The sequence below is a fragment of the Daucus carota genome, chromosome 8 (assembly GCF_001625215.2).
Source record: "Daucus carota subsp. sativus chromosome 8, DH1 v3.0, whole genome shotgun sequence".
Classification (NCBI taxonomy): domain Eukaryota; kingdom Viridiplantae; phylum Streptophyta; class Magnoliopsida; order Apiales; family Apiaceae; genus Daucus; species Daucus carota.
This window is the reverse complement of record NC_030388.2, coordinates 24849690-24865219: the sequence shown is the minus strand read 5'-3', so window position 1 is coordinate 24865219 and position 15530 is coordinate 24849690. Positions and strand designations below refer to the sequence as shown.

General features: G+C 34.4%; 2 protein-coding genes across 3 annotated transcripts; one reads left to right on the top strand and one right to left on the bottom strand.

The window, feature by feature from the left end:
- Positions 1–1015: 1015 nt before the first annotated feature.
- Positions 1016–10412, bottom strand: LOC108199969 (anaphase-promoting complex subunit 2). Of its 2 annotated transcripts, none has more exons than XM_017368001.2 (16): positions 10067–10412; positions 9899–9976; positions 9216–9447; positions 8248–8543; positions 7929–8000; positions 7044–7288; positions 6443–6847; positions 6136–6337; positions 5879–5993; positions 5657–5739; positions 2651–2770; positions 2471–2559; positions 2289–2370; positions 1741–1929; positions 1411–1479; positions 1016–1312 (listed from the first exon to the last, which is right to left on the bottom strand). In XM_017368001.2, exons 1-16 carry the CDS (start codon positions 10313–10315, stop codon positions 1190–1192), a joined length of 2649 nt encoding a protein of 882 aa, XP_017223490.1. In that variant the 5' UTR covers positions 10316–10412; the 3' UTR covers positions 1016–1189. The 2 variants fall into 2 exon arrangements, with proteins under 2 accessions (XP_017223490.1, XP_063938733.1); XM_064082663.1 differs by having other exon boundaries at positions 2651–2767.
- Positions 10413–12060: 1648 nt separating this feature from the next.
- On the top strand, positions 12061–15530 carry LOC108197666 (uncharacterized). Its single transcript, XM_017365354.2, has 4 exons — positions 12061–12195; positions 12982–13306; positions 14806–14879; positions 15059–15530. Exons 2-4 carry the CDS (start codon positions 13046–13048, stop codon positions 15144–15146), a joined length of 423 nt encoding a protein of 140 aa, XP_017220843.1. The 5' UTR covers positions 12061–12195; positions 12982–13045; the 3' UTR covers positions 15147–15530.

Sequence of the window (15530 nt, the reverse complement as noted above, 5' to 3'; positions counted from 1 at the left end):
GTCTAGCCAATTGCAAATACAAACTCAGTTTATCAGGGTTCAGTTCGGCTTTAATACTCTTTATCAGAGCCAGAGACAACATAATAGATTGTTGGCTACGTTCAAACCTATATAAGTTGCCTACATATACTTCAGTTGTTTTAAACCCATTTTTGGAAGATGAGATAAATTTATTAACTTCATATATAAGTTGCCTACATATACTTCATTTGTTTTAAACCCATTTTTGGAAGATGAGATAAATTTATTAACTTCATATATAAGTTGCTTACATATACTTCATTTGTTTTAAAACCATTTTTACAGGGACGGTTAATTAACCCCAAATTTATTAATTCATGCATATATTCATATTGAAATTTAACAAAGGAAAGTTAATTATACATTTTAAAATCATTATTGATGATTTTTCTATAAAATATGCAAGAAGAGCGTACCTTTAGACTTTAGTCGAATTTTGATTTTTTGAGTATACTTCTTGTTTAGAATGCGACTTCGAAGTACATTTTATTTGGAAAAAATTTAACCCCTAGTTCGTAGTTTTGCACAAGGACCGTGATAATTTCGCCCCTCCCCTGCATTTATGTGGTGTTACATGCTCGGATTTCATGGAGTGCCCTGCATTTTGAGCTCTTGATTATGGAGTAGTCTGCTCTAATTTTACACTACAATATTACTGTTAATGGTGAAGTTAACCAAGTTTCGATATATCATTTGAAATGATATGAAACACTTCCAGGTTTATTGTAGCTGAAACTCCACAAAAAACAGATGTTTTCATTACTTTGTCACACACAACCAAATTGCTACTTGTACCATCAATATCAGGACATGCTTTATTCTATTCTTTTGTAACACTTAAGTTTTATCATTTCATTGTACCAGTACCGTTGGATCATGCAACCTGTTTCAATGTTGTTAAACACATAATTAGTTCCATTACAGAACCCCTCGGTATACGTAGTTGCTTCCTTGAAGGTCTGTAATCCAATGTAGAAATGTAAACACTTTCCAGTACAAAACCAAAATTTTTAGTTTTATAGAAACACTAACTGGTAATTATACCCATTTACACCTGGATATCCTGCATTTCAGCAAGGAGATATGCAAGCTTATAAAGTAGTTGTGCAATTGTAATTCACCTGATTTTATGATGGAAAATTTATATAAATTGCAATTCCATCATCACCTACTTCTTCAAAAGGTACATTCCATCTCTTATTTCTAACTTCTCTTCTGCAACAAGACCAGATAGAAAGCTTTGAAGTTGCTGGAGTGATTTGTCATAAGTGGGATCAGCTGTGCAAAACATCTGCACAAATAATATGACTTATTTGTATTAGTACTAGTACTTGGGTGATACCTACCTAAACCAGTATTCATCTGAGCATTAAGTTAGAAGTTGTTTACCTTGAGAGTATTGTGGATTCGATCCAATGCCATGCTTCCAAAATTGGTCAGCATCCCTGTAATAAATTTCTGAAGTCCAAAACCAAATTCAGTCAGAATTGTAGCTGAAAGAGTTGGATAACAAAATATTGTGAAAAAGCTAAAAATGAATGCTTTACGAAGCCTTCTGGTGTTAAAGTTCAACATCTTAATACTTTCCTCTAGATAAATATACCATTACTAGTACTACTATACTTTACATAAGCTGCAAATAATATTGCAATGTCAAATTTTCAATTTTGAATGCTCCTGGTATTAAAGTAGTAATTAATAAGTGCATGCATGACATACCTCGTACACCGTCATTTCTTTACGTAATTGATCCTCAACTGTCGCCACAGACCTATCTCCATCCTCATCTGCAGCCAGATCCTCGCAATTTCCACTACTGATAACAGTCTTGCCACTATCAATCATTTCATCTACCAGGGTGAATACATGTTCACTAGAATCATTTTCAAAGGACTCTGCCAGAATTCCCTAATTGACAGACATAACAAAGTTCATATTAGGATTTTATTCTAGATTTGATAACTATTATGTCAATATTGAACGACACAGGACATTTTTGTCCTTTTGTAAGGAAATAATGACTTAATATATATATATTTGCACCTTCTGATGTCATGGAACAGCCAAAACTAAGATAAAATAACTGCTTCAATTTACAAATGCAAAAATATGTTACTTAAAATATCAATAAATGGAAATCTGCCCTGGAAAATGACCAGAATCCATATCAACATACGACACTTCCAAATACAGAAGGCATATATATAGTGCCAACTAACACTGAGAAAAATGAAGAAAAGTGCATTAATCGGTACAGTAGAACTAACCTTGCTTATCCAAAAGCTAATTCTCCTACTAAGTACATCAACTGGCACCCCAATAGCAGCTGCAAGATCCTTTGAGGTCCAACTGAAGATGAAACTCATATTATGATTATCATGTAAAGCTCTCACAATAAGCCAAAAATAAGATTTCTGAATACAGTACTATGGTACTATGATAAGCAAACCTTGTCTGTTCTTGAAATTTCATAATAATTGAAGCCTGTATAGGGGTGACTGTGAACTGAATCTCTCTGTCTTCAAATTGCAATTCCAACTGTAATTTTTAACAATGCAATTTAATTCAGCCTACACACTCTCAACTCCAAGTAGTGGCAGTCATCTATAGAAATAGAATAGCATCTAACCTTGACAGTACCAAGATTTTTCTTCCAAAGTAGCTTACGAGGGGTCTTAATCTCGTTAAACCGTGTAGCATAAACGTTTAGAAGCTTCTCCACTGCCTCAGGTATGTTAAGGGCCTCCTCCTGCAATTTCACCACAATATTTGTTGATCAAAACCATAGAACAACGCATCATTGTGAAAAGGGAGATCTCATACTTAATTGCCTTTCAGAAGTAGACTCAAATTATTATTATTTTATTTTATTTTGCAAAGTAGACGCAAAATTTGCGAGTCGAAAAGTAGCAAAATATTTGCTAGTTTGAATTGATAATTATTTGAGAGTCGAAACCAATTGTGGAACTCGCAATTATTCTTAAAGACTAAACTGCACCTAATTAGAAAATACCAAAAACGAAAAACAGAAACTAAATTTCCAACACCTCGAAGACAACTGGAACAGCTTTTTATTCAACTCTCGAAGACAAAGATTGTTAGGAATAATATACGAGATCAATCTTCTAATACAAAGCACACACACAAAATTATATGACGCAGAAAATCCACGTCCCAACTTGTATTATTAATCAAAACCGTTATCAATAATACAATCCACCAAGCTAGGATACTCAAGCCTACCAATACTCAAGCATACCTATCAAACAATATGACTATGTATATATAGCCATCAAACTTAGACAAATCAGAATCTAACTCTAATATACCTAATCATAATCCTAATCCAATTCTAATTTCTAACTCAAATCAGAATCCTATTCCTATTGGGTTGATACCCAACAATCCTCCCCTTCAACCCAATACGGTTTCAAAATTTTTTTTTTTTTTTAACGATCACCATGAAGACGTTGATGTCCATCCGCCAATGCCTCCCCTTGAGTAACAACCTCTCCATCTAGCATAAAAAGATTTCTCTTATCCTTCCAACCTTTGAGTATCACCAATTCTTGTTTGGTGACCTCCAAACAACCGTTCTTCATCATGACAATACATCCCAAATCAACTAATTTACCCAATGAAATTAGATTTCGATTTAGCTCCGGTACATACCTTACTTGAGCTAATTTTCGAATACGACCATTATGAAGTTTCATTGTTATCTCACCAACGCCGGTAACTTTTATCGTTTTACCATTTGGTAAAGCTATCATCTTTCCCTCACAATCCTTATAGGACGAGAACCACTCCCTCCTAGCACATATGTGATGAGAACATCCCGAGTCAAGTACCCATTCTTCTTTTGATCCCTTGTCTTCTTGAACCAAAAGAGCATCATCAACCGTCTCAACAAGCGAAGCACTACCCTTCTCTCGAATTTTCTTTAACTCCTTTAAGTCTTCTCTTGCTTTTGGACATATGAATTGATGGTGGCCCAATTCTTCACAATAAAAGCACTTGATATTAGGGTTATGTTTCTTATCAAACTTCTTTTTCTTGTTATATGCATCCATCATAAGTGCACTTCCGTCCGATGTATCACCCGATCCTTGCTTCATCAATCTTTCAGCTTCAAGAATAACAACAGTAGTCTCATCCAAAGTTAACTTCGTTTTTCCAACCATTAAAGAGGTAATCACATTATTATACTTATTTGGTAGGGAAACAAGTAAAAGAATGGCTTTGTCCTCATCCTGTAATTTTTCATCCAAATTATTCAGCTGGTTGATCAACCCATTAAAACGATTTAGATGATCTCTCAAATCTCCGTTTTCTTCCATCTTAAGTCCGAACAAATCTTTCTTGAGAAACAACTTGTTGGCCAAAGACTTTGAGTGATATGTCTTTGTCAACTTCTCCCACAAATTTTTAGGGTTATTCTCCTCAAGAACATCATACTTGATTTCCGGTGCAAGAGCCAACCGGATAGTCGACGCAGCACGCAATTTCATATCTTCCCACTTTGTATTATCCACATCAGCGGGCTTCTTATCCTCGAGAGTTGCATATAATCCTCGTTGAATTAACAAATCTTTCACTGTGCTCTGCCATAAAGTAAAATTGTTTCTGCCATCAAACAATTCAATCTCGAATTTTCCTCCCATCTTATCCATCATGAACCTGAGCTCTTGATACCACTTGTTAGGAATAATATACGAGATCAATCTTCTAATACAAAGCACACACACAAAATTATATGACGCAGAAAATCCACGTCCCAACTTGTATTATTAATCAAAACCGTTATCAATAATACAATCCACCAAGCTAGGATACTCAAGCCTACCAATACTCAAGCATACCTATCAAACAATATGACTATGTATATATAGCCATCAAACTTAGACAAATCAGAATCTAACTCTAATATACCTAATCATAATCCTAATCCAATTCTAATTTCTAACTCAAATCAGAATCCTATTCCTATTGGGTTGATACCCAACAAAGATGATGAAGAAGAGAAATAATGTGAGGGACAAAATTTTGCTAAATGATTTTAAGGTGCTAAGTTGTTGAATTTCGTCGACTGATGTCTAGTGACATATTTCTATTCAAAATAAGTCTATGAGCAATGCATTATATGGTTAACTATTTGAAGTAGCAACAATTTATCTAGGAGTATATATATCAGAACCCTTTCCACTATTTCTAATTTGGCATAAAAGTCTGCTTTCATTCGCACTTTGCAAGTAGCATATAAGAATCGACTCTTTCATTTTTAAAGTTTTTAAGCATATAAGGTATGTTAAATTGCACTTTACAAGTACCCCCTTAGAATCACCTCTTGCACTTGTGTGAGTTTGTACCTTTTAAGCACTGGGCTAACCTAAAATATACCTTGTGAGGTGCACACCAGACTTATACTGTTGACCACATACAGAAGGTAGAGTAAAAATGATATAATCTTCAGCACAGATGTGAACAATATTCAGAATGCACAATAATATGTGGCTAAAAATTTAAACCTAAACATAGGCACAGCACAATAACAATATTAAGAACTATATGTTACTGTTAGATTGAGGTATCAAAGGTTTTTGAGATTTGTCAAAATGCAAACTCATCATCATACCTGAATAGGTGGCCAAAAATTCGAAGATATGATTGTGGCATCAAACACATCCATTGGTATTTCATTCTCTTTATGGTCGACACCTGTCATAAACAAAACAAAAAATGCTATACGTTTTATATGAATTTACCAACAAAATTTATGAACGATATCAATGATCAGAAAAACAATTTCTTTTCATATTAACAATCTAATTATGTAAAGACTAATTTTGGAGGTTACCTGATTGCACTTTCTGTTTTATCGTTGTTTTTACATTTGTGTTTGTTCTTTTAGAATCAATCAAGTCATTAAGCATTATTTCACACTTCTGCATACTGCTTTCTCCAAAATGTATCTGGAACCAAGACACCAGAGCTAAACATTAGAATACAATACTGAAACCTGCTGAACTTCAGATAACAGGATGAAGAGCACAAGTAAAAATAAACCACAACCAACAAGAATTCAATTTCCCAATTTAATTCAAGATCCCTGACCTTGAGGAGTTCCAAAGTACGTATTTCAGAGTCAATGTCATAATCAGTTTTATTAAGAAGCTTTTCTGCAAGCATGACACGGTACTCGTTAACTAGCTGATCCTTTGAACCGATAATGCTAACAATCATCCCAAGTATATCAATTTTTCTTCTACACCTGCTGCTCTTCAATGGATCAGCCTCTACAGGATCAGGTTCCCACCTGAATGGAGTATTTAATTACAATACTTGCTAGAGTCTGAAGTTAAGTAACAAGTTTAATCATGAAGTCTGAAAATCGTGTAATCACAAATAACAGCACACATACCGTTCAGCATCTATCCATGCTTGTTTGTCGTCAGTGCTTATTTCATCATCTAGACCAGCACTATCTTGGTTTTCTTCATCTCTGTTTATTTCTTCAAGAAGGCTATCTCCAACACTTCCAGGCCCACTAGTTCCATCAGTAAGCATTGTAACAATGCATTTAATGGTATCCTTCCTCCCTCTCAGATACTCTCTTATTGGTTCACCAACTGCTTCAAGGAATACACCAGCTGGGTCTATTGTCCGAAGTGCTTTAATAGTTGAAACATATTGGTGCAGGATATCATTTGTAGAGGCACCTGCTGTAAGCAAACGGTATCGCAGTGCTGAGATAAAAGAATCAACCAGCTTTGAATGCTGCCCTGTGTATTCAAGACATTGCTTCAAGTCTTCAATAGCTGCAGAGCTGTAATCCATGCTCATTACATGTAAATAGAGTGTTACTGGAAAGTGATATGAACAATGATAAAATGTTATCAAACTGATAAATTGATATCTTCCCTAACTTAAGTAAAAGCGATAGGTAACATGACAAAATAGATACAACAATCAAAAAAATAGAGTCTAGGTCCAAATAAAAGGCGCCGGCATGTGAGAATCACCTGTCGGGATAGTCCACAATTATTTCGAAGAGTTTTGCTATTCTTAAATCTTGCAAGGTTTCATAGGCAAAATATTCTAGTCGTAATTGCCATCTAACAAGTCCTTCAGATGGAGCCTCAGTACCAGGATAACGTGAATTTGGATGAGATGCTAACGGTGATCTCAGAATTGAAGAATGTGGCCCATTGCTGACAGTGTCACCAAGATAAGCAAGAAGAGCGTGCAAAAACTGGAGGGGCACGGCCTGATTACACCATTACTGATAAAGTCAATCTCCATAACATGATACAAATTGTCCTATCTATTATTTGCATAAGTGACACTTGACAACACTAAGGCAGAAAAAAGCAAACATACATGTTAAAGAATGATTTAAAATTCAGAAATACGTTTTCTACATATATATTTTTAGTTAGCATCATTACCCAGGTATCACATGAAACATTTGAATCTTGCCCTAGATTTTAAAAAAAGTGGTTGTGCGGATCAATCAAGCTTATCATTCGATAAATCTCACATTTTCTTATGATGGTTCCTTCAAATGAAGTTAATATTTGGCTTGTAACATATTCCAAGGCTAAATACCTATAATGGCAGTGTTTGAAATATACATGTTTGAGAAAACAGGTATGCTGACCTTAAGAAATTATATATTTTGTCTAATGTACACAGCGAGCTAAAAAAAAGGGAAGCGTCAGATAATGGAAGTGTTTGAACAATACATGTTCAAAAAAATATTGATGTCATCATCAAGCTTCTTTGTGACCCATGTCGATGATCTTTTCATTAGCATTTGTCGCATTTATTGTACTGCAGTCTGTTGGGAAATGGGAACAAAAGGGTGTCCAAAGGAAAATCATGTAAGCATCATACACAATAATTACCTGTATCCAACCTTTGATGGCCTCCAAAACAGAAGTCCTATAGTCATCACCAGCCAACTCATTAACTTTAGCCTGCGATCAACATGACAGAAAATGATAAGAGAATCTATAACTAGAATATCAAGATACATCAAGTTATGTTGGTCAATGTAAGTGTGGTTAGGACATAATAATCTTTTTGACAAGTCTTATTAATACTGAAACTGATTATTTTTCATATGGTATGATATTAATCAAGCTCACAAGCACACAAGATTGGAAGCTGCAGAAAGTAAATCATAGAAGTAATATAACAGAAGCAGTACTGTGAAAAACTTACCTTTAGAAGCATAAATATAGCAGATGCGTAAGCATCTTCGGCTAGAGATGTGAATCCCAGACTTCGAAGATCATGCACAACCTTTCCAATGTTCTTCACTAAATTATTGTTCTCCAGCAACTTTCCTTGAGGATAGGATTTGTCACTTCCCATGTCGCTTTTCTCATTAAAGAATTTTTCTTTACTATCTAGATCCATGTCTTCGTCATCTTGCAATCTGTCAAGATCTTGATACTCTTCATCCAAACTTGTATTTAATTCTTCAAGCCGCCCCTTAAAATACCAGTGCAGTATCTCTAACAACATAAGATGGTAGAGGAAGTTTAATGACTTGTTGTGGTGTACATTGTACAATGAGCAGGAAATATATCTTAAATAAGCTTCCTGAAAAGACCATTATTAATATCTCTAACTAACTTCGTGACACATTATAAAACCATGCAAGAAAATGTGAACAAAATATATTGGTATTCGCTCTTTTAATTTTACTAATCATATTCTAATCACGACTCAACGTGTTTTGAGAAATATCATGCCTTCCTGCCAGACCTGACAAGAAACTACTCCCTCCGTCCCCCTGAGTTGTATACATTGGAGGACGGGGATGCGGCACACACTTTAATGCTCCTGTAAAGTATAGTTCTATGACTTATTTTTAAGTTTTTTTTTCTGAATAAAATTTAACATTTGAATATTTATTCAGAAAAAGAAAATTTTAATAATAAGTTATAGAACTATATTTTAAAGAAGCATTAAAGTGCGTGCCGAGCAGTGAAAAAAAAATGTATAGAATTGAATGGGACAGAGGCGGTAACATTTAATGTTTATATGATCCTTTGTGACATTTGATGCAAATACATATTATTTAACAGTAAGTATTTATTAAAAAAAAAAAAAGACTTTCCATGGTAAGAAAAGGCAGGAAAAGATACATAAACTAGTTCAAAGTTAAACATCTGTAAACTTACGAGGAAAATGACGAGGAAGAGTGGTCATCAGTGTGGAAGACACTATCAATTGATATTTGGAAGAAAGGTATGCGCTGTCGGTGGCAGACTTCTGTGATCCCTCTGATGTAGTATCTTTGCAGGACTGTAAAGCATCAGTAAGCATAGTCAAACATCGCTCCTGTTTTTGTTTTTCCAATGTGATCTCTTCCAAAGCCACATGTAGAACTTGCTGAACCTCATCCTCATAAGCCTGTTCCATCATCCGTGATACAGAAAACAATAAAGTTCTGGTAACAACATGTATTTCTCAAGAGACACCAAATATCTTCATCTTAAATGACATCATTAGTGATATTAGAGAGCCTGAGTTGTACCAAGGAAAAATTGAACCTCCTAGTCCCTAACACCAACTTAATATACGTTTAGTTGGCGGTATACATTTACAATGTTCCTACATTCCTCCATTCAATTGAAAACAGTATGTACAAGCTGTTAATTTGTATTTCAATTCCATATATTCATATTGAATATCTAATCCAACAAAACTGACAGAACACGCAATTTGATCAACAGAAGCCAAATTTGACAATAAAACAATGTAACCGAAAAGTTAAACTAGTTAAAAGGCCTAGTCCCTCACAAAATCATCAATTTTAGGGCCTCGACATCCAACAAACCAAGCTAATTGTATAAATACGTACCAGGTCCGTATCGACAATATCTGCGTAGGCATCGAAATGGCACCAGAAGTTGGACACTCCGTTACTGAGGAAAAATTGCTGATTGGCACATACATAAATATAAGACACTAGTCAAACAACAATGACTTGGCAGTTAAGAAAGAATAGAAATGAGTTAGAATTGAGCACCTGAATGAGACTGAGAAAGTGGTCTTGGATGAGAGATTGGAGGCCGTGGCTCCGGAGAATGTGGACTTGAGAGGCGAAATCACGAGCAAGGGAAGGGTCTGAGTTGGAAGAATAATGAGTAGAGACGAGTGATTGTGAAGATAAACAGAATGCGTTCCAGGTTTCTAGTAGCTCAATCACTGAACTCGAATTGTTCAGAGAGTCCAGAATCCCCAAATTACATACGGCTGACGTGGCGTCCACCGTCATCGTCGCCGGAAAATATATCAGACCAATTGTCGCCGGGAAATATTTCACACCAATTTTTTGAAAACCAGTCCCCCAGTTTTCGCTATATTGATTTTTCAAATTACCTCCATGCCCTTTTCATCTTAAAACAAAAATAAAATAAAATAAAAGATGAGTCAGGCCCCTTGATTATATAGGGGCCGTTTGGCTAAATTTAGAAAAAGTGATTTTTTGCTTAAATTAAAAAAGTGGAAGAGAAGTGAGAAGTAAATATGTTAGTAAAATGTTTGGAAAAGAAGCAAAAGTCGTGAGAGAGAAGTTAGCATTCTCAGCTTCTTAAAAGTGCTTCTGCTTCTTTACACAAACGGGAAAAGAAAAGCAGAAGTCAGAAGCAGAAGCTAATTCCGCTTCCCAAACAGGTCCATGATTTTCTTTATAAAATTCGGATTAATTAACGATTAATCCATATTCGTAACTTATCAAATTGATTAAATCTTCGATTAATTTCCAATTAATCCGATTAATCTTCAAGTCATTCAATTAATATTTGATTAATCCTTGCTTGCTGACGTCAGGGATTAACTTCCATTCCCGCTTTTCACAATAATATTTGTAGATAATATGTTGATATTTTTTCTATCGTAATCCTAAAAATAAAAGGTAGAACTACAATATCAAGCCGTGAGGGATAATAAATAAGATGATGAAGGAGTGAATTATAAATGTTAAAATATTGTAATTTTTTAAACACATACATACACATGTATAAATAAGAAAATTCATATTCCTCCTTCCAAACTCAGTAAAATTTATATAGATTCATTATCACATCAAAATGAGAAAGAACAAGAGATCAAAACCAATTTCAATGCCAACTTTCAGTTAAAAATTAAGAAAAAACTCTTTGATAAATCTTATAATTGATATCCAACACCAACTTTCATATTAAAATTCAGAAGAGTATATCATAGAAAATGATCCATACACATCAATCATCAAACAGATAAAATAAGGAAGTCATAAATCATTCAAATATAATAATATTTTAATTTTTTATTCTCATTATTTGTCTTTCATAATCTGAATATGATCGACAATCTCATCTTAGACCACTCTTTTGTTTCTTTAAAATTTCGCAACTCGGGAACATGATATCCTCCACTTCAATTCTACTCGTTCATATTTGTTAATCCATCCGAATACATTATTCTTTATGTTTATAAGACTTTAATCTCCGTCACTTACAACTATTTTAGATTGATTAATGTTATCAACATCTTAATACAGTCAAGTTAAAATTCATCCTGTATTCCAAAATATTATAATAAAAAAACTAATTTTTAATTTATTTAATTTTTAAATGATATTTTTAAATCTAACTTCTAGTTATATCAAATTTCGAATACTTATCAAACTAATACTTTCAAATACATTTTTATGAAATATTATTTTGACTTAATATATATAATATATGCGTGTGTATATTTTGTATTATACAGTTAAGAAAATCTAATATGCATGTATTTAATTTTTTAAAAGAAATATTACTATTTTCATGGAAGAATATTTGTAAATTATAAAATAATGTGTTCTTTAATAATATATATTTATTATATTAAATAATATTTTGATTCTATAATATTTTTAAATATCTAAAATAATTATTTAGCATTATGAAATAGTAATATTAATTTACATAAAAAGTATTCTATTTATAATATCATTTAAGGAGATTTAAGGTTATGATTTTTTATTTCCTAATTACTAGTAGTATTGCTTAGAGAAAAAATAAATCAGCAACATAAATCTTTTTACCTATACACGCCTGAGAGGCGAGAGCAGCAAGAGCTGGTGTCCCAACAAGTCCCATTTTGCCCTAATATTCGCAAACCCATCTTCGAGTAATGCCCTGCTTTCTTTCTTCATTTCTTGTTTGGTTAAGCTTTGTCTTCATTTATTTTGTGATTCTATAGCCCGTTTCATCTCTGTGTTTGAAACTAATGATACCCTTTGGTTTTCTTTTTTATCTATTTTAATCAATTTTTGTTGAATGACTGTTATGTGTTTGATGAAAGTCCTCTGAGAATTTTGACTCTTATTGCAGTAATCTGTGTGCTAAGATTAGAACAAAGCACTTGCTTTTTTCAGCATTACCCCGTGTGTTAGTTTAATTTACCTATGATTTATGGTACGATGCCGAATATTGTCTGGCACTCAAATATTTGCTAGAGTTGTGCCGGGCAAAATTAAGGGGGAAAAGAAGGATTAGTTGAAAGGGTTACTTGTTATGCTATGCTATTCTTTGGATGGTGAATTGCCTCATTGGAAGTGAACTAGTGAAGTATGCTAGTGTTGATACGTGTACCTTTTGAAGGAAGGAATAGGTTTAATGAGAAGTTTGTGAATGCTGATGCAAAAATCAATACCTATTGCACTGTAATATAGTCTGTTAAATGTCAATAGAGAAGATCAATATTATCATGTTCAATATTAATTTTATTGCGTAAAGTATAGTTCGTCACAAGCTTTCACCTTATTTGCCAAAGTATAGTTGGTTGCTAAGTGAGCTTTCACTTTTGAGAGAAAAGTAAATGGAAGTTATATTTCTAGACAAAAAGACTAGAATTTTTTCATATCAATAATTATTTGAATCTTAGTCGTTGTTTGTTATGTACTTATGCTGACAGGTGTCTTAAAGTCTAAACATCATCCAAGTCATACATACACTGCATACCTTAGGTTCTGGCGACAATGGCGTTGAGGCTAGCGATGCTAAATAGCAGCAAGGGCAGTAAGGGATATGGCTCATTTAGTATTAGTAGGTTGACGCATTCGATTGCAATGCCATCACCTACCGATGTCCTGTTAAGCCCTACAACCAAATCACCACAGTGTGTTTTACCAGAATCGGACCAAATTTCTAGTTCTGAAAGTAATGGTGCTGGACTTGGCTTCCCTTGCTCACCATTCAGTGGAGGATCCATGGAGCTCATGGCCGTGCCAAGAAAGAAGGTGTTTTTCTTTTCCCTTTTTCTTCCCTATACCCGGCACACTAAGTTTTATTTACATTTTAAAATTTTGAAATGGAGGGTAATTTGTATGTTTACAGATATAGGGTAATTTGTAAGTTAGCAGCCTTTTGTACATGCTCAGTAGACTAAAAAACCTGGGACTTTGACTGTTAGTTGAATGTAAGCGCAAAAAATTTAATGTTTTACAAGCAAGCATAAATTTCTATGTATCTCCCTACTGATTTTTTACTGTGAGAATGTAACTCTTAGGAATCGATTAAATCATTTTTTACGGAAAGGAGTTTCCCCTGTTCTTGATACTGTTGTCATCAGAACATAAGATGCTCTGCTCTGTCTCTTTGTAAAAAAGATTCAGCAACAACTGAACTTCCACTTTCCTCATGGCCAGCTACCTCATTTACACTAATTTGACCATAAACTAAACCTCTAATAGCATGCTCCTTCTTGTTGAGATATCCACCTCCAGGGAACTACGGCACATAAGTGTTAAGGAACTGTAAACTTCTCTCAGAATAAATCGCTTTGGTTACCTCACTTTAAATGATGAAAAAACATCACAATATATGTTGCTCTAATGTTCTTTAATTCAATTTTGATTGTTCAGATTTGTAGTCTATTATAAGGTCTACTTAAGCCTTTCCATGAGAAGATAATTTAGCCTTATTTGGTCTGTTCTGACCACAGCTGAGTCAGACTCCATTTGATTACGATGTCGAAAAAATTACAATGGAGTACCATAAGTTGTTCGGTAAAGGGGATGATCTGAAATTTTTTTCCCCTCTAAATCTGCAAACCCCTTTTGTGAATGCTATGTACAGCCTTATCCAGTGGCCAACCAAACTCTAAAACACGTGATTCAAGTAGCCAAATCAGTGAATATATACTGTTGCAAGGGTGCTGTTTTTTTTTTTTTTTGGGGGGGCGGGGCCGGGTGGGTGGGGGTGTCTTTATGGATTTACAGAGTGTTCTAGCAAGTCAGAAAAACATTGTAATGATTTAAGGATTTTTTTAGTATCCTTTCTGATATTATACTCTTCCAAGTTAGAACCGGAAAACATGGCCTTCCTAGAATAAAGTTTTTGTGCAGGGTTATACTCACAAGAACAAGAATGATTAACACTCTGCTGAGTGCTGACCTCACATTTCAAATTTCTGGCAGTATAAGGATCTGTTCTGAAATTTTTTAATTTATATTGGAAAATGTAGTCGTGGTACTACCCAATTTCATTATTATTGTAGATTTCGCTTCTACAGGGAGTTTGGTTTACCTTTTATGGGAAAAAGTAAGTCCAATCTACAGAAGTATCCGTAATTCTCTAGTCATATATTGACTGTCTTCCATAGTACATTAAGTAGGAACCTTTTGGTATAGTTTCTCTAATTGTCTTGCACTTGTGAAAATTGGCAGAATTGTCCAGTTCCTTATGAAAAAAATTTTCATTTTGCATTTGACCAGTGCACTTTCTCCTTTTTGTGCAGGTTTCTCGACACAAAAGAGGCATAAGAAATGGACCAAAGGCATTAAAACCTATTCCCGTCATCATCCGTTGCAAGTGAGTTTTTCTTTTTCAATTGAATTAATAACTCATACTATGCCTATACTATGTTGTACTGATGACAAGTGCAAATGTCATTTCAGTTGCATATAAACCTGTACCAAAATAAATTGAAATAGGGATCTTCTTTTGTCATAATTTCATGGGATTTCCGCTTGACCATTGCACCTATACAGGGCCTGTGGTCGAGTGAAACTGCCACATTTCTTCTGTTGCAGCGGGGAAAGGGGAAATCCTGGTGCACAGAATGGTACAACCAACTGATTCAAGCTCATCAATGTGGTACTGGACAGTTGATGGACCAAAAATGCAGCGGAGTAAGAGTTTCTTGTTGAACATTACAAGGCTATTCCAGGATTGAGTTAACTTTCCAAGTTTCTATCCTATGGTATACTGAACCATGACTGACAGACTACAGGTGTAATGGTCACAGATTTCTATTATTAAACTTTGTAAGATTTTTGTTGCCTTTTCTTGTAGTGTTTTTCTCCATGAGGTTAGTCTCCTGGAGTCACTCTTGCTCGGTCAGTATTTTCCACACAAAGATACTGGAATAATGAGTGACTATAAATTAATAGTAGCTCATGGATAGATGGTGAATGTGGTTTTGCTGAATTCAGGGTAATTTCTCCGGAGGGTCCCCTCTAA